This window comes from Aulonocara stuartgranti (genome assembly GCF_965226115.1).
Source record: "Aulonocara stuartgranti genome assembly, chromosome: 7".
NCBI classification, from domain to species: Eukaryota; Metazoa; Chordata; class Actinopteri; order Cichliformes; family Cichlidae; genus Aulonocara; species Aulonocara stuartgranti.
In genome coordinates this window covers 54588685-54608085 of record NC_138945.1, presented here as the reverse complement: position 1 = coordinate 54608085, position 19401 = coordinate 54588685, and the positions used below count along the sequence as shown (strand labels likewise).

Genomic DNA, 19401 nt, shown 5'->3' with positions numbered 1-19401 from the left:
TAACAACAGTTGTCCTGAGGTGCTTTTTGTTTTAAGGTAAAGACTGTAATTTTAGGGGGACAACCCCAACTGTCAGACCATTTACCATTTGGCAGAGCTGAGAAGGAAGAACTCATTTTTTAAATGTTTATTTATAACATTTAGAAAGAACTCCTTTTTAACAGGAGAAAACTTCCAGGAGAAGCAGGCTCAGGGTTATTCAAATACACCAGTTGGTGGGTTAGTCTCAAGAAAGAAAAGGAGAGCAGAGAGACAAAAGTTAGTGACACACAAAAGTGGCACATAACCACACAGGGAGTCAAGAGAGGGCATCAGAGAGAAAATGCTCAGTGCATTGTTGGGAAATTAGTGCAACAGCCTGAGACTACTGCAGCACGCCTAAGGCAAGGTTCAGGGTCACTGGATCCTGGAACTGTAAGGTTTAACAAAAAAAAAGAAAATTTAAACTCTAATCCTTAAAATAGAGATAGTGTTCGTGTCCTGAGCCCAGAGTGGAAGCTGATTGCATGGTAGAGTCAACTAAAAAATCATCCTCCCAGTCTCTAAGAAGCACAAGTAAGCCACAGTGAAGGTAATCTAAGAGCAAAGATTAGGATTATATGGCCCTTCACAGGCCTGACAAGGATTTCATAAACATCTTTATGAACATAAACATCTTTACTGTGGATGACTACAACACTGCGGGTCAACTGATTTCAAAAGGTTCAGAGTTTTATTGTGACACTTACTAATCTTATGTTGCCATATTTAGAGTACTGTGTGGAAGTCTGGGGTAATACATACGAAACTTTACTTCAACTCTCACGTAAACTTTAGGGAAAAAAAGCAATCGGGATCATGTATCAAGCCAGAATTTAGAAACCACACTAACATTTTGTTTTCAAAGTCAAAAACCTTGAAGTTCATGAAACTCATGAAATAAATTAAAAATTAAATTAAAGAAAGAAGAAAAGAAAATTAAATTTAATGCTGATATAATTGACCATTTTATATGTGAGTATATTGGTTTATTTCATTTTATATGTCAGAAATAGTTGTCATCATCATTCTCATCATCTCTTAAAAAGACTAAAATTAGCAAATGAATAGAATCTAAACTAAAACTAAACATTTTCAAACCCTGAAACCTGCACTGGAGACTAATGGAAATGAAACTGAGATTGAAACTAAACGTCAAAATATAATAAAATAAAAGTTCACACTGATTTGAAAATGCAAAAGCTACAATAACTCGGTCACTGGCTTCCTTGGGAGATAAAAGGTTATCTAAAGAAATCATTTGGAAGTTTATTGTGCCAATCAGGAGACAAGGAAGCAAAGTTACATTGCTGGGAAACTGTTTGCAAGACGCAGTATATAAATTCTTACTTGGAAACACCTGTAGAGACTATATGAGAAGCAAGAGGTGAACATTTCCTTGTTTTTATAATGTGTAAAGATCACATGAGTCATTACTCATTGTCACAAAGAGCGTCTCACGCTATTAGAATTATTCTGTAGAACAAAGGTGACACAGGAGGTCATTCTGCTGTTTACTCCTTCATATCAGCACCTATCAGCATCTTTAATGCAGTGGCTCAATTTTCCTACTGCTGACTATAATGTAATTTATTTGAGTTACTCTGATACGTTTCCCTGTTCTCTGAAATACTTACAGTAATAAATACAGTAAGCATGGTTACAACTGTTATACTCGAAGACCGCTGGCTTACAGTACAACTTCCACAAACGTCCCAAGGATGTGCCATACCCTTAATTTATCATCATGCCTTTGTCACCTACATTCACTCATTTTAAAATTTCAAAATTTAGTGTTACGGCGGGGTGCGCCGGAGTGTTTAGATTTCAGGACCCAGATGCAGAGAGAGAGGTGTTACAGGAGACGTGACGGGGCTTTAACAAAAGGCGAGCTTTATTTAGCTGGTTGCAGGCAAAACGTGAAACTAAGAAAGCAAAGAAGACTGAACACTGTGCAACTAAAGACTATGAAACTCAGTGAAAAAACTATGAAGAAACCATGAACACTGAGTAACTATGAACACAGTGAAAACAAAACCCATGACTGAGAGATAACGGACGACTTGAACGTGAACACAGGAAGCCTGAGGACATAAATACACACATGAGGTGATCAGGGGAAGTGGAGACACAAGAGGACATGGCTGACTAGAATTAAACATAATGACAGCACAGGGGAGATTTAATCTAACCACATGAACACAGAACACACACAACCTTTTTCAAAATAAAACAGGAAACATAACGAGACACAGACATGACTGGAACTTGACAAACAAAGAAAACTTGGACATGAAACATGACAGATAAACACACGTAGACTTAACATGACAGGCTGATGCGGAAGACTTAACACAGGGATGAGACAAATGGGGAGCTTGATAAATCATGAACTAGAACTGTAACCTAGGCATGACAGAATGTAAGTAGATAAACTGAAATGAAACTAAACTCAAACGAATAACAAAAACATCAACAACCTCATAACACTGGGTCACACGACCCAGGACCATGACATTTAGGACTGGGGAGAGTATCAAAATGACATGTCTCAGCAGCAATGTAACTTTTAAAACCTTTCAAACATATACTTCTCCCAGTATAGTCAGTATTCGTTCGGTTCAACACACCAACACAAACAAAGCGCCTGCACTAATATAGTGTACTTAGATTTGTTACATTACAACTGGAAAATATGTTTTCGGTGGCCAAAATTTTGATAACTAGTCGTTACAAAAATTTGCATTATGATTTTGTCCTCTTTTCCTCAGAAATTCTCAATTGTTTTATTTTGCTTATCTTTAAGTGCATTTTCTCTGTCTGGTGCGATAATGTCAAACAGAGGTTGAGTCATGCAGTAAGTAGGGTTTTTTGGCTTGACTTTATGATAAAGATTCAGGAACAAAATATATAACAAATGAATACATGTCAGTGTGGGTCAGTACTGAGAGAGTTGATAAAGGCACAACTATAATCCAGAATTAGATAAAAAAAAATTTCATTGTTAAATGTGTAATGGGAGCGCAAACAGAGAGCTGCGATTAAAGATTAAGTATGCAGCCTTACCCTCAGGTTACGATCTCAGGCAGTAGAACATAATGTCACTGATAACGGATAAGCCTTTCATTTGTAAATATGTAATAACAATGGGATGGCACAGTTGACACTGCTAGTTATTGCAAATGCTTTAAAATGTATTTCTTTAAAAGAAAGACTCAGATCTGCAGAATTGGAACTGGAACTGATCCGACCTGCATGGCACATTCACATTTACAAATGTATTTAAACTTTAAAACAGTGCCACTCTGGTAAATTCATTAAATTTGAAAGCAGAACTAATAGCTGGTCTTACTTTTTTCTTCATTATCAGTTAATAATTAACTGCTGCCTTACTTACACTATGCAAAAAAAACCATTTGGTTCGAAAAGATATTTTTAAAGAACAAACCTCAGTTGTTCTCTTTGTGCGTGACGTCGATCGGTAAAACCCCACTATGATCAGGTTGCTTCATTTCATTTCAAGTTTTTATTTTGGTAATGCATTTGGTCTGATGCTGAGGTTTCTTGATCTGTCTTACCAATGTGAGGATATAAAGTAGCCTTGAGTGTAAAAGCAAGAATTTAAGGGTGGACTTAAAAAATGTAAATAAAAAGATCATATTCTGGATTAAAAAAAATTCTGAGCTTTAAAAATCTGGCAAAAACTCTGGAATTGAGGTTTAAAATTTATGACAAAGCAGTCAGTAAGCATGCGTTTGCCTATAAGTCTTTCCTGCATGTCCTTTATTGATAAACATGCAAGTCTAAATAACTGCAAAACCCTTTTTTACCGGTTTATTTATTATTAGTATTATTGCAGATGTGGTGAAGTTGTGGTTGTGGAAAAACTGAGATCCTGCTGCTCTACAATGGTCCTATTTTCTTTTTGCTAAAACAGCTGTGGTCTCGGTCACCTTGACATAGAAAATGCTGCTGTCAGAGAAACAAGCGAGACGAGCCATCTTTTAGAAAATAGGATCCAGGGCTGAAAGTACACTTAATGTCTTGAAGAGGTGTCATTTTATGTCTGAGGGAACATGCTCACCACTCTTTGAGTGTGTTTTTCTTCTATTTATGCATTGTGCAGGAATTATTTGAATACAGCAAGCACTCAGTAAAAAACCAAAGTTGTTGAACATGGTCTGTGACCTTTGATGCACTGATGCAGACGTGTACACAGCCGTCTGACACCTTTCATCAATTCCGGACATACAGTCATGCTTTTAGAAACAATAATAATCAGTTGTTAGGCAAGGAGATCAGAATCAGAATCAGAATACTTTATTGATCCCTGGGGGAAATTATTTTTTGTTACAGTGCTCCATTTTAAACCAACATTAAGACAAGACAGACAATACGCTAACTAAGAATAGTACAATATATACATATATATACATACATACATACATAAGTCACTTATAAATAAATAGTTGGAAAAGAAACATGTGTAGCTGTAGCAGCAAACAGTGTGTTAAGTGGATGCGTTGTACAGGGAGATGGCCACAGGCAGGAATGATTTCCTGTGTCGTTCAGATAAGGAGCTTTGTGAATATAGGCGCAGAAAGACTTTGTCTACATGTGCATTGTCACGTTTACTGGAAGGAGTGGACTCAGTAAACTCGGAAAGGTGAAAGTTCAGTGTGTCTATGTGCAGTCATCACCAGTTCTGCTATATACAGTGTACAAGGGGAAATGGGGCTCCAGGGATACAGGGGAAAAGGCATCAAAACATCGGACACTCCTCAACTCATTTCTCTCTCAGGCAGGCTCAGCACACCCCAGGGCAGTAATCAAGGGAAGATGTGTACGGAGGGAAACACACACGAATTCAATTCAAGGCAAAACACAAACAGAAGCAGCCAGCACTTCACTAACTAGATTGTTCAACAATCCAGCAAAGAATGACAGCCAGCAACTATCTGGATTGTGGCTGCTGATGAGATAATTGGAGATAGGTGGGGGATTTCCATAGGTGTGTAGAGTCTAGAGCGGGAACCCAGAATGAGTCCCACCCAGTAGCATAGACAACAACATAGAAAGAGAAAGAGAAGTGGAGAAGAGAGAAGCAATAGAAGCAATAGAAACTGAAGCAGAGAGATAGAGAGAAAATAAAACCTGATCAGCCGGAAAGGACTGAGGGACCACGACATATATAGTTTGTTTGTGTATGACAAAAATAAAGTGACAACAAATGAGACAGGAATGACTTTATCCACCACAGGAATGCTCTTAAGAGACACAATAAATCAGTCAAATCAAAGTGATTCAGTATGCAATAAATGCACCTGACACTGAACTTTGACCTGCATCAAAATACAGGTCATGTTTAAACTCAGCAGCTACTCTGTGAACCAGACCCATTCAGCTACTCATTAACTCAAATATCAGCTCAACCAGATGACCCACTGTAGCTCACACTGAGCATCAAAATAGGGATTGCAAAAACGTTGTCTAGTCTAATGAGCATCAATAAATGCCGCCGCCTCTACCTGAGTGTTGTCCATGTCTTTATGACCGCAGTGTATCCATCTTCTGATGGATGCTTCCAGCAGGATAACAAGCCACATGACAAAGCTCAAAGCGGTTTCTTAAACACTGTACTGAAATGACCTCCACTGTCAACAGCTCTCAGTCCAACATTTGGGATTTGGTTCAACAAGAAATTCACGTCATGGATATGCAGCCGACAAATCTGCAGCAACTGTGTGATGCTATCATTTCAATATGGAGCAAAATCTCAGAAGAATGCTTTCAGCAGCTTGTTGAATCTATGTTATGAAGAATTCAGGCAGTTCTGGAGGCAAATGAGTATTCAACCTGGTAATAGCAAGGAGTACCTAATATAGAATGACAGCACGGTGTGGTTCTCTGGCTTAGCTGTAGGTTTAGGGTGCTGCAAAGAATGGTAAACCTGGCTTGCATCTGCTACTTAACCTCTCTCCCATTATAGTAGATGTAGGGCCGGAGCAGAGTGCTCTATAAGTGCAAAGCACAGTAGGTGGCTGTGCAGTTAGACAGAGGAAGAGAAAGACTCAGCGTTCCACAGACAGGCGACACCGTGGAGCAAACATGTCCTCCTTTGCTTAATACAAGGGAAAAACTGCATGTACAACTGGCCTTATGCCTCTCTGTTGTTACTGATGACAACTACAGTAGCTGAGTGAGTGTGAATGATTTGTAAAACTCAGAACACAAAACTACCACACCACTGCAGGAGGTCCCAGTCAAATCATATCAAGTGGGTAAATAACAAAAATAAATCTTTCACTACATTTCCTTCAATCGAGGCAGTTGTTTAAATGAACTGTTTAAAGTACAGTTTAAATGAACATTTGTGTCTGAAATGTGGGTGTGTTAGCATGTATTTTTGCTTTCCTGCTGGAAAAACTTGAAATATTTCTTGGTTAATTTTAGCCCTTTAAAGACAAATAATAAACAAATTATAATGCACATATTTTTTTTTAAAAATAAGAATATAAAAATTATATCAGCAAATCATAATTTACACTAACTACAGTGCTGTCTTCCCTGGTGCAATCTGAGGCCATGACCAAGTCCCATCTAGTGATGATGAGACATGTTAAAGTGCTATGCACATACTCACAGAATACTCTTTTTTTCTAACTTCCAGTAGAGATACAGTTTAACAGAGCAGCCATTCAGTTACACTGTAATTATTTTATGAGCTTTTTCGATAAGAATAAAGAAAAAACAAAGCTTTTACCAAATGGTCCTTTTTTTTAATCACTAAGGCTTAAATTTTTTTTAAAAGTTTCTAAGTTCTCTTGGTGTCTGTTCAGATATAAGTCATGCCTGCTTAGGCTAATGACAACGGTAACTGACGTAAAAGTGATTATTTAGCCTGCAGCAATTCTCAACATAGAAGAAAAACTCATTTTCTATTCCACCCCGACGCGAGTAACGATCTGAGCCTGACCACTGTAAAAATGATCTCTGCCACAGCCCCTGTTTTGTATCATCTTTTATAACGAGCTGTTTCTGTATTCATACTTCTCAAATTCGGTGATGTATTACTTTTGGCTCAGTTTTTGGTCCTGGTGAATATTTAATGAAAGCCTATTATGGCCACATGTGCAGGAGTCACTGATCAAATAGCACCATCTTCTGGTAAAGGCGTTTATTTTTTTCCACAGCACTTTGATAAAATCCACTTCAAGGTCATATTGGTTTGTGCTGCATTAGTCTTTTCTTTTTAATAGATTTTCATTGAAATACATTAAGCGCCCCTTGAAACACCCTTTTTCCTCCTCATGTGTTAATGCTTCTCCTTAAGCAGGAGTAACGCTGGATTTAATGGGTCAGTGCCCGTGACGAAATGTTCTAATCTTGTTTTAATCAGGTGTCACATTCTCACAGCAATATCCAGGAAGGTGAGTTGTTAGGAGAGTTGCTGAGCTGCGGATTGCTGAGTTCCTCCCATCTTACTCAGCCTAACAGTATGTCTCATTCACTTTACACAGTTTTCCTCGATGGGTAGAGGATTTGACTCTCGCACTCCTTGTTTTGTAAGTCCCTGGTGATTTCGAGGCCAGTCAGCACAACCCAAAATAACTGTGGAGCCTTCTGACATGGTTGTTCTAAATTATCTTCTGGGCTGTAACAGAACAGAAAAACTAGTTAGACACATTTTTAATTAAATGGGCCATACGGATATGAAATGAAGACTTTAGTGAATGTTTGATCTTCCAACAAGACAGGAAAATAATGCAAAATATGTTGAGGGTGTCTAAGCGCTGGTGAGCAATGTGCATTGGTGTACTTAAGAGTCTGTTAATCTTCTTAGTGTCGCTAAGTACCCAGCTAGAAATCAGCTACTGTCCAGATTGTCTCTTCCTGGCCCAGATAAACGACTCAGACAACAACAAAGGGAGGCTTGAAGAAATATGTGGCAAGGTCTCTTCACTGGCATGAAATATGCACCTCCCCTCCTTTGGGAACTATTTTGACAGAGCTGTGGAAGAAGTTTTGGTGGATTTCCTCAACTCGAAGATGTTTGGCAGTGGCACCAAGAGGTGGTTCGTGAAGAGGCAAAGAAGACAGCAGCAGCAGAGGTCTGGCAGGAAGCCATGTGCCAGGAAGAAGCAGAGATGGGCAGCTAAGATTCTCCAGCAGCACAGAGAAAAGATCCTGAGCGAGCTGGATGTCAACAGTGTACTTCCTTACCTGGTGTATGACAAGGTTTTTTCACTGGGAGAGTACAAGGAAATACTGGGACAGGATTCGGACAAGAAGCGGACCGAGATATTCCTGGACCACCTGTCCTCGAAGGGGCCTGCTGCATTCAGCTCATTCTGCTCTGTTTTGGAGGAAGTTTGTCCTCACCTGCTAACCTGTTTTCTGTTGGATGGAGAAGGTAAAAACATTAATAAGCCTCTAATTACACCATTAAGCAGTAAAGCACAAAAACAAGAGGTCATAGAGGGTCTTTCTAATAAAAATGTTTCAGCTCATTAATCTGTGGCAGCTTTGCACTTACATGTTCAAAAGTTTTAATTATGTACACATATAAAAAGTACAATACAAAGGAAATTAAACTACTTTGCAGTAATCCAGCACAACAGACTAATAGCAAGCAAAAATAGCTTCTTAAATCTGGGTGGCTGAGGGGATTACTGAGCCGCCAGCGTTCCTAACTAGCCTCTGACAACATATGGCCTCAACGTGGGTGCAAATGCAGGGCCTTGTCTGTGCTGCACTACTCCAGGTTAATGTGTTTTTACATAAAACACACTCTCACAAAGAGAAGTGAGTGTCTTCCTTACATGTGGCAATTTCCCACAATTACCAGCTCATGAATTCTTCTGCTTGTTCACCCGGTCAGAGAGAAAGAGGTGTAAATCAGCCAAGTTGTAAAAAGGGCTAAAATATTAATCTGCTCCTACAGATGGTGTCTCAGGACAGGGCGAGAAAGGGGGCATCACTGCGCCCCCAAACACTCCAGGAGAGCAACCTCTGTGCTCGCCTCCCATGTACACCGACCCCATATTTGACTCCAGGTGAGAACTGCTTTACATACCCTATCAATGATGTCATGTTGAGTTTTATTTCTGCTGAATCACATGATGCTCTACGAGAAGATAAAATCATCCTTCCATGTTTTAAACATTCAGATCGATGACAAATTAACAGCTGTGACTAAAAGAGTGACGAAACAATGCAAAATGCAGAAGATCGTTTTCAGTTGTGATACAAAGTTAATATCCGCTCATTATGGGCATGAATGTTTGAATAGTTTTAGCCTTTTAAAGATTTCTTTTTCCACGGCTGGGATGATTTTAGAGCACCCATCTTTCATGTGATTAAAAAATAACTTTGAATTTAGTTTGGATTTTCTTGAATTCAAAGAGGGTCAATGTCATACATAAAGGCTCAAATATTTACATACACCCTTGCCAAAATATGGTAAGTGTCCTCTAGCAAGTTGGAACTTTACTAGACCCATGGTAGCCACCAACGAGGCATAATTATTGTTAGATATTTGACAACTCATCTGGGCAGAATTGGTCAAGTTCATTTGAATTGGTTGGTTTATCCACACGTTCCACAAATTTTCAGTAGACTTGAGGTCGGGGTTTTGGTAAGGGTGACAGTTTGGTCTTCTTTCAGTCCTTGGTAAAGGTCTAAATAACTTGTACTTACATAAATGATTTTTAACTGATGATCTTTGAATCTGCAGTGGTTTAGAAATGACTACAAGAGACCTTAAACAGTTCAGAGAAATCATTAAAAGCCCCAAATTAACATGAAATTAATGTCCATGATGAGTGAATGTAAACTTGTGAACTGCATGAGGTGTAATAGAATTTTATTCTAATACTTATTTAAAAAAATCAAAAAGACCAAATGAGTTAATATTGTTAGGAATAATCTAAGCAATGCAGCACTGAAACAGTCACAGCACCGCTAAAAATAAAACTGCAGAAAAGAGGCGCATAAAATGACCTCTGGTGAGTTTGTTGATTTTTTTTTGTATGTAAGAGAGCGAGCCTGGTAGACAAAGTCCTGCGAGGGTGTTTTTTGTCACAGAGTGTGTCAGCCCTTCTGAATGCGTCGTGACTGAGTGACGGTGTCTTTCTGGATGTGTGTGTGTGTGTGTGGACCTCTGGAGACCTCCATTGGCCCAGCTTGCACGGTGGCGGGGGTTGGGCAGAAAATATTTCATAGTGTGAGTGTCGTGTGTGTGTGTATGAGAGGTAGCATGGATGGGTGGTTGGGGGGCGTTTGTGATGCTTCAAGTGAAGGGACAGGCAAGCTGATATGCTCCCTGGGCCGTTCCTTTTTAATGTATGACAGCTAAGTCAGCATGGGGACAGCCATCCTAGTGGTTTGGCCCTGGGCACTGACACACACGCATAGACACACACATACACACACAGACAGGCTGACAGAAACAAACCAACACACTAAACAGCATAACAGCACAGAGAATGGTCACAGAGCCTCCACAGGAGATGCAGTACGCTAACAAGCCAATGTAAGTCCTCTTAAAATTTCATTTCAGGATTGATGCTTTGTTTGTGCGTTCACCTGTTCGTGTTCAGCCGTATACACGAAGACGCTCCTTGGAAACTGACGTCTCTGACATGCATCTGCAGGTTTTGTGAATGGCTTGTTTTCAGTGCACTTGTCTTTGTTAATGCGAATGTCACTACATCTGGCGAATCAAGCGTCGGGCAGTGTTGTCTGCATGTATATCAGGATAAAAAAGCGTAATCTTTTGTTTGTTCACTTCTAGAAGAAGTAGGACAGAAACTGCCTCAAGTGATGGATGCTTGGCTTCAAAAATTGTGCGCCAGCATGTGTCCCAGTGTGACAGCGTGAAGCACGACTGCTTGCCTGCCTTGTTATAAATGTGAAGGCAACCTGGGAATGTCTTCCTCTTGTTTGAACTATGTGAAGTCATGTGAGTTTTTTCCCCCCTTTTATTCTCTGAACACTTTCTCTGATCCACAGCAGAGGAGCAGATTGATTGTCAGCTGTGTGGGTTCAAAGAGGCACTGTGTTTATTAGTTTGGCTTTTTGTTGCCTCTGGTCAGTATCCTGCTGACTGAGAGTGAACACGCAGCATTTAATCACATCTCCAGGCTTCTGCCTTAAAGGGCACTGAGAACCTGTGTGTACCCACAGGGAAGGTGCAGGGAATGATGGGAAGCTTGCTGAATCCAGTTTAAAGGCCGCTGGTTGCCAGATTGTTTACAATATGCAGCTATTCTTGGTTTTAAAATCAACACTCAAGACCTCTTGAGCACTCATCTGTGAATGTGCAAAGGTTTCTTAGCCTGTACTGAAGTGAAAATTCAAAGGCATGTAAGCCATGATTGCACAGATATATTTAATGAGTAACTGGCTATTTTTCAAAACCTGCATATGTTCCGTTCCCCTATGGAAAATGAGGTGATTACCCAGGATGCGTTGGCTGTGTGTTTGGCTCTGAGGCCTTATATCTATACGTGAGCCAGCAGCCATGATGTAAGGCACCATGCTTTCATCCATAAGTGGAGAAAATGAGATGCTGGCGGGTTGAAGAGGAGGTGGAGGAGGAGAGGAGAGATTAGCTGGAGCTATGAGGTTATGCTTCTCCGTGCTGATGACTCACCTCACGGTACACAGAGAGAAAGCACTGCGACAGCGCTGAGGTGTGACTGTGTGTGTGTGTGTGCGTGCGTGTGCGAGTGCTTCATTACTCTTGGTCTTCTTGGTGCAGTGCATTCATGTGAAGAGGACTTTCTCTGTGAACTCCTCTTTGTTTGGTGCACGAGTAATAAATCACAGTGTTACAGCGGTTGTGGTTCTCGGGGCTTTCGTCCAGGTTTGGCTCCTCTGGGAGCAGCTTCCGAGTCCTACAAACCAGCTTTGATTCTGCTGTGCAGAAAGAAGTGGACAAGCAAATGGAAGGACACAAGAAAGAAGGGCAGCCCTGTGTGTCCTATTTACTTGCTTGGAAAAAAAAGAAAAGAAAGAAAGACGAGGACTTTAGTGTGTTAATTGTGCACACGTGTACCTGTGTGTGTCTGTGTGAGCACGCTGGTTTTGGCGTGCGTGAGCGTGTGAGTGCGCGGCGCACAATAAGAGATGTCAGCAGTGGGTTCTCATGTGAGAAGGGTAATGATGGGGACGGCTCCTCAGTGGAGATGCAGAGGAGGGGGATGCCAGTGTGCAATCAAAGTGCTGCAGTGGAGTGTGCATGGAAATGCAGTGGGCTTCAGACTGCAGCACAGCCACTGACCCACTGTTGTGTTAGTGCTTCCCCACTGACACACTACCACTGGTTTCCATACACACTCCCTGCAGTGTGTATGTGTGCATGTGAAAACAAAAGACAGAGGGAGATAGAGAGAAGCTTCGGTAATGTCTCTGTGTGTGTCCTCAGCAGTTTTCCTATCATTTAATGGCTGCCGTGTCTTACATGACTGATAATGATGATGTGCAGAGTCTGATTAATCAGGGGACTTATCTGAGTGGCATCCTAGTCAATGGGAGGTGACACGGTGCTTTGCTGGTAGGTTTGCTGGAGTGCAACTCTGCACTGATGATTCCATTATCGATGTATTAGCTGACTGTTGACAGGGTTCAAGATGCTACGAACAGGAAGCAAAGAGGCTTTTTTTACATAAGAAACTGAATTATCTAACAAAGTCTACAGGAAGGTACCTCTAATGATCTATCCATAGGTTTTTTTTCTGCATATCCAAGGCTCAGGGTCACATCTGGCCTGAAGTCTATCCCAAGGTGTCATAGGGGAAGAGGTGGGTTACACCTTGGATAATTTAACTATCTATCACAGCCATTCATATCTACATTGACACCAATCACCAATTAAACTAATGTCTTTGGACGTTAGTTTAATTGGTTCACAGGCTCACAAACTCCACACAGAAAGGCCCTGCCAGCTGCACTAACCACCACACCACCGTGCCGCCCTGCCACTAATAGAAGATCATTAAATTCTACTTTGTGCTGTTTTCTAATTACACACAATTTAGCCGATGTACTTTCAAAACAAACCAAAATCCTACACCGTTACTCTCACCTCATATCCTCACTGTCATGAGTTAAAAATGAAAGCTACGCTAACATTACTACACATTAGATCATTTTATGTCTATCTTAATGTCATTACTGGGCAATTCTGTGCATCTTTAAGAAATTTTACTTAGTGATTTCTACACAAATGAATGAAGTAAATGAGATCTATGATATGCATCCAAAGATTAATCAAACTGAAATATACTGACTTTGAAAATACTGGAATTTAAAAATATCTGAAATATGAGACCAATTGATGAAAACCTAGTGTTTATATAGTTATAGCAATATGTATTAATTGATATCTTACTTTATAGTCTGTCTGCTCCAGAAACCTGTGTAGGAGCCAAGCTCGTTTCAAGGCTTTGCAGGTGCATTTAATGTCTATGCATATAAATCACTATATGTTTTATTTTGCTTTTAAACTGAATCATATTTACTTTATGCACACTGAAGCCTTTTCATCAGCAGGTACTGGATGAATGAACTTATGGACATATGAGCACTGGGTGAATTTAGGTTCCTTTAAAGCCCCGAAGGCTTTTCTGCTTCCAGTCACCCAGAAGTAACTAGCTGGCAACCACCAAAAGGGCTGTTTTACATTTCAGAATACGCCTGATGTTCATTCTCAGCATATCAGCTCTAGTTATTTCTAAAACATCATATCCTATATGAACATTTACTCTAGAAGCTCACTGTACCGTTACACACGCAGTGTCACCCTGCGTTTGCCAATGAGAGTTTAACACTGTCAGTTGGGTAGATTAGGATACTTTCGCGGATAGAACACACGACATCACGGGTGCAAACATTTTTAGCAGCGTCGGCCACAGAGGGATTTGCTCCCCTGACACTGGCAGCTTTAGTGTCATGCTCTGTCTGTTTAGCTGTATGGTGGAAATCATTTGGATGACGAAACCGTTGCCAAACTTGATTTTTCATTTTGATTTTTTAAAATATAAATGAAATCATTAGCTAATGCCTTCAGCTCACAACAGTTAAATGATCAATTCAGCTGCTCGCAGCAGACATATGTAGTATAAAACCTCCCCAGTTTCCATTTATCTTTTGTTTATGTCTGAGCTGGTGAGGGTGAGAGGTGCAGTTCAGAAACTCAGGTGTCCTCTAAGACTTCAAAGTCTAGACTAATCGACTTACTCTGAAGCTTACAACGGCACCTCTGTGTCAGTCTATTGACTGGGAAGCAACCCACGCCAGCGTCTGTTTGCTGCTAATGACAGGTGGTGTGGGCACTGAGGCAGAGCTACTACGACCACACTTCACTCCAATTCAGCAATCACAAACATAATCAAAAAGGCAGAAAAAAGCATTAAAATATTGCTTTTACATTGGATAACTGATATTAGATATTTTTTGTTATAAATGCTACCTCATGAACTGCAATCAAAGGTTTAGTTCATATACCATATTTGCCTTTTTAGTTATTGGGGCTTAAAAATAAAACAATTTAAAAGAAAATGGTTCTTATGCACTCTCGTAAAACAGAAACTAGACGAGACATAAATCTCTTTGAATAGCTGATGGTTGGTTGTGATGTGAATATGTATAAGGCAGTTAAAAAATAATGTGGTTGTAAGAGGTATGAGCTCACAGAATTCATAACCCAGTGATAGAAGAATAAGGGAGCGTAATAATTCCCTGGAAAGAAGTTCAATAAAATAAATACGAGGGTGTCTCCAGTGAAAAAGTCCAATAAAATTACATCATACTGTGTTTGATACTCTGGTGAATATTCATTGTTCACATGCTTTATGTGCGGATGGGGTTAAGCAGACACACAGAACTGATGAATTTGTTGTAATCTTCAGACTTTCTCATTCATATAACTCTGCACTGGTTGTTATGAGCAACTGTGACAGCTACAAATCATTTTACTGAGCATTCAAACTGTATGAGGTTTAAAAGACAAGTGTAAACTGTGAACACATTCCACTTATATTCACCCTGGGTTAGGGTTAGCTCATACTGTCATTGCATGTCTTTCAAAGTGCAGCCTCTCTCTGCTCAGTTAGCCTGCATGCATTGCCCTCTGGGTGCTCAATTTCTTCTTTCTACATCCCAGACAATGAAAACTGGACAGGAGACTCACAATTAAGTATGATTCTCATTGGTGTCTCTGTGGTATTTGCAAGCCTTGTGGAAAACTCTCAAGGTAAAATTACTCACCAGCCGTGTCCTGTTACTGTCTACTAATCTATGTCATACATAAATATGAAAACAAAGCCAAAAAATGCACAGTAACATAAGTAATCCGTTACTTTCTGTTATCCTTTGGAAGTTAAGAGTAATCACCAAGGACCATCAAAATCTCCAAGTTACTGGTTACATTCACTGGACATTCAGAACTGAGTGAGAACTTTCTTTTTCTTTTCTTTTTCTAAACTCAAAATTATATGCTAATCGGCATAAAATGATATTAAAACATACATTATGACCCTCATTACCAGATAAAATATAAGGACTTTTTTTTTTATATGATCACCAAGCTATATACTGTTTAAGTCTAAGCACATACAGGCTTATGGGTTGAAAATACTTGGGGTCAGTCAGACCTAAAGCATGATAAAAATATGGCATTTCTGTCTGAGTGCGCTCACTGGTCTTTTTTCCCCTGCGAGGGGTGGCTGAGGCTCAGGAGGTAGACCAGATTGTCCAATAAGTGGAGGACTGCTGATTTTTCCCGTCCTCATGCAGAAAACTCCTCGGGTGGGACACAGAGCCCCAAGTTGCATCACCATTGGTGTGTGACAGTGCGGCCATATAGACAATCTGCTGCATTAATCGGCCTCAGTTTTTTCATCTCTTTAGTATAATAGAAGCTTATCTGTATGTCACATGTTTCCCATATGTCATAATTTATTCAGTAAGATGGGGATTATACTTGGTTGTGGAATCGGACACTGGCAGCTGCAGAAAACGTGGATCAGTAGTCATTCCTGTCATACTTTTTTTTGTACAACTGCCTGAAGGGTCCAATCTGGACCCTTATAGATGGATAAACACCTGTTTACACCTGTTTATTTGCATATATATATATATATAGGGGTGCAACAATACTCGATATCGATATTGAACCGTTCGATACAGTGCTTTCGGTTCGGTACGCATATGTATCGAACAATACAAAATTTTTAATTTATTTTATCAACTTTACTTCTGACGATGCTGTCTGTGTTGAGCGCTCAGTGGATCTGCGTTCGACTACTCCACCTAGGCTGCACTTTCGAGTGCAGATCCACTGAGCGCAGCGCAAGCTAGCAAGACAGAAGCTAAGCTCGTTGCAACATGGCAACTGCCTCAACGCTACCCGAAACTGAACCTCCCCCACCCTCATTCAGATCTGGCGTTTGGAACTATCTTGGTTTTCATGTGAAGCATGACCCTGAAGGTAAGCGCGTCATGGACAAAAGTAAAACAGTATGTCGGATGTGCCACGCAATGCTCAATTGGCGGGAACTAGTGCGTTAGCTTGTTAGCTTCTTAACATGTTGACGTCGTCCAGCCCCACGCACGGGGCGATCCGCGGTAACTCGTTAACGGAGATTTGCCGCATTATGGCGTTAACGTCATTTTAACGAGATTAACGCTGACAGCACTAGTGGGAACACAACGAATATGACTGCACATTTACGCTGACATCATCCTAGTGCAAAGACAAGTGGAAGCAGACAAAAACAACAAGCACGCATGCTACAAACCTTACCCGAGTAATTTAGACAGCCGTTAGCACATGATTCTCCTTATGGGGACCTGATATGTTTAATATGCTGCTGAGAATATAGCCCAGAAGAAGCGGATAGTATAGCTTTTATTTTGGAAAGAGCCATTTCTCTGTAATAAACTCGATCTGTAATTTCTCTGTGATTTCTCGATCAGATAGATTTTTTTAAATTATTTTGTTGTTTCAGCAACATTAAATTAAAAAACTGCACTTTTGAGTTAAAATATATATTTCTAATTTTAATAAATGACAAATTAAAAAGGCATGAACATTTTTTTGTATCGAAAAAATATCGAACCGTGACACCAAAGTATATGTATATTTATTCATATATATATATATATATATATATACACATATTAAAGGTGCAATGATACACAAAATTCACGCTTTGGTTCGATACTTTGGTGTCACGGTTTGATAATTTTTCGATACAAAAAAATGTTCATGCCTTTTTAATATATCTATTAAATATATATATGAGGCTACAGCAGCACAAATATATATATATATATATATATATATATATATATATATATATATATATATATATATATATATATATATATATAATATTATATTAAAATGCAATAAAACTGGTGGAGACATGCCTACTTATCCAGCACACCAGGACCCTTTTGAAAAAACAAAACAAAACGGAATTTAGGCATCATTCATCTATCAGGAGAGGCAGGGTGTTCAGGGAGCTCTGAATTCCTAGTTACGCCCCTGCAAGTCATTACCGCTTCCCGGAAGTATTACCTAACAAAGGTAGTCGACTTTAAAAAAAAGAACCAACCTTTAAAAAGTAATTAAAGGCAAACTTTCGACTTCCTAAATGGATGCTACAAGCGAGCATCTCTAAATGAATCGGTCCCTTGACCCCCCCTCCTCCTCCCCTCCCTCCTCCCCTCCCTCCCAGTCGCTCCCCTCTGACTACACTGTACACACACTCTCTCCCCTACCTCACACACACGGACGCCTGGACGCTGCAGCGTTTTTAAGAGAGTGTTTCCAACCCTGGGCAGGAAGGAGGAGGCAGGAGGAAGGAGATAATGTCCAAATCCTGACCGTAGTCATTAAAAAGAATACTAAAAAAAAAATACTTAAAAAATCACAGTTCGGATGGATCGGCGGTGTGTTTGCCAGAGCTAAAAAACAAAGAAAAAAAAAAAACACGGTCAGAGTGTCATTGCAGACATGGGTCGCAGCGGTACGGCACCTTTCTCTCAGCTCCTCGGGGAGTGTTTTCACTGTCAGTCCTTCAGCGCTGGAAATGGCGTTGTGATGCTGAGCACGGAAGACGCAGCGGAGGCGGATGCCAGGGACTAAAGAAATATATGATCACCTGTGCTTTTCTTTGGGTTGGATTTTTAGTAGCGGTGGACAGTACCATGGTGAATTACCAGAAATACATTACTGTTATGCAGCTGGCTCTGGGGGTGACCGCCTCCAACAAAGAACATTGTCTTCCACCCAGGAAGCGTATGTGGTGAGTATCACTCGCGGTGCGGATGATGGTGATGATGGTGATGATGATGATGTGATGCAGGTTGAGGAGAGAAGGAAAAGGGGGGACTGCGATGAGCCGAGCCGTCGCCTCCCACATCTCGTCAAACGGATGAGCGGGTTATACGGAGCCAAAATGCGCCCGGCTCACTCTCCGAAATGACATAATATTCCTGTCAGCCACTGCAGCCGGTCTGCACCATGTTGCAATCGTTACAAACCCACTGTGGTCGATACACGGTGGGGCAAAGCAACTACTCCGCATGCTGGGAGTTTGCGTGCGTGCGTGTCAGTGCACCCGTGCGCGTTTGGAGACAAGTGGCTCTTTTAGCCTTGTCCTTCCCATGCATTAGTTTGTAAAGTTGAATGCGTAGGATGATGTCATAGCTCCATCGTGGGTTTTTTTCTTTTTACCCCCCTCATCCTAACTTCATGTGCTTTAATGTACTGTATGGCCTCCACTGCACAGCTGTTGTCACTGGAAATGTCATCATCAAGCTAATCATGTGGTAAACATCACCCCCTCCTCCCCGACCTCACTCCTGTTCCCAATGCTGTGTTGTAACTAGTTAATAAAATGTAAAGCATGAAACATGTTTCGCGCCTGTTTTTTTTTTAATGTCCTGTCCTGCAGCCAGGCCTCTGTACATCTCTCATTAAACATTTTTATCTCCATAATCTGCTCTCAGCATGTCTTTGTGTCTTGTCTACCCACCTATTCAGTGTCCCCATTACTCTGTGTGCCTGAACGCTACAGTATATTTCAGTGACCACCTCTCTTTCTTTCGCGTCCTCATGCGGCCTTGTTCATTTATTTACTCCAAAGGCAGCCTTCCTTTCATTCCCCTTTTTCCCTGACTGTAAGTAAGATTGCTCGTGGAGGCGGCTCCAACGTGTGTGAGACAGTATCCCTAATTACAGCCGGATTACCATCTTGTTTGAAAGCAAAGATGGTTAATTAGGAGTCAATAGACTCAATGGCACTCTGATACGGTCTAACGCAAATTCAAAATGTATCGCACAGTGTGGCACAGGCTAGTGTGGCT

General features: G+C 40.5%; 1 protein-coding gene across 8 annotated transcripts in view; it reads left to right on the top strand.

Moving 5' to 3' along the window:
• Positions 1–7881: 7881 nt before the first annotated feature.
• Positions 7882–19401, top strand: part of tjp1b (tight junction protein 1b) — a 73486-nt gene continuing 61966 nt past the window's right edge. For 5 of the 8 annotated variants that reach the window (XM_082539279.1, XM_082539280.1, XM_082539284.1 and 2 more), the window contains exons 1-2: positions 7883–8431; positions 8963–9074. In XM_082539279.1, coding sequence (XP_082395405.1) covers positions 7993–8431; positions 8963–9074 — 551 coding nt within the window. In that variant the 5' untranslated portion in view covers positions 7883–7992. Of the gene's footprint in view, positions 8432–8962; positions 9075–18080; positions 18339–19401 lie in introns of those variants that run through there. The other 3 variants (XM_082539281.1, XM_082539277.1, XM_082539285.1) reach the window with 2 other exon arrangements.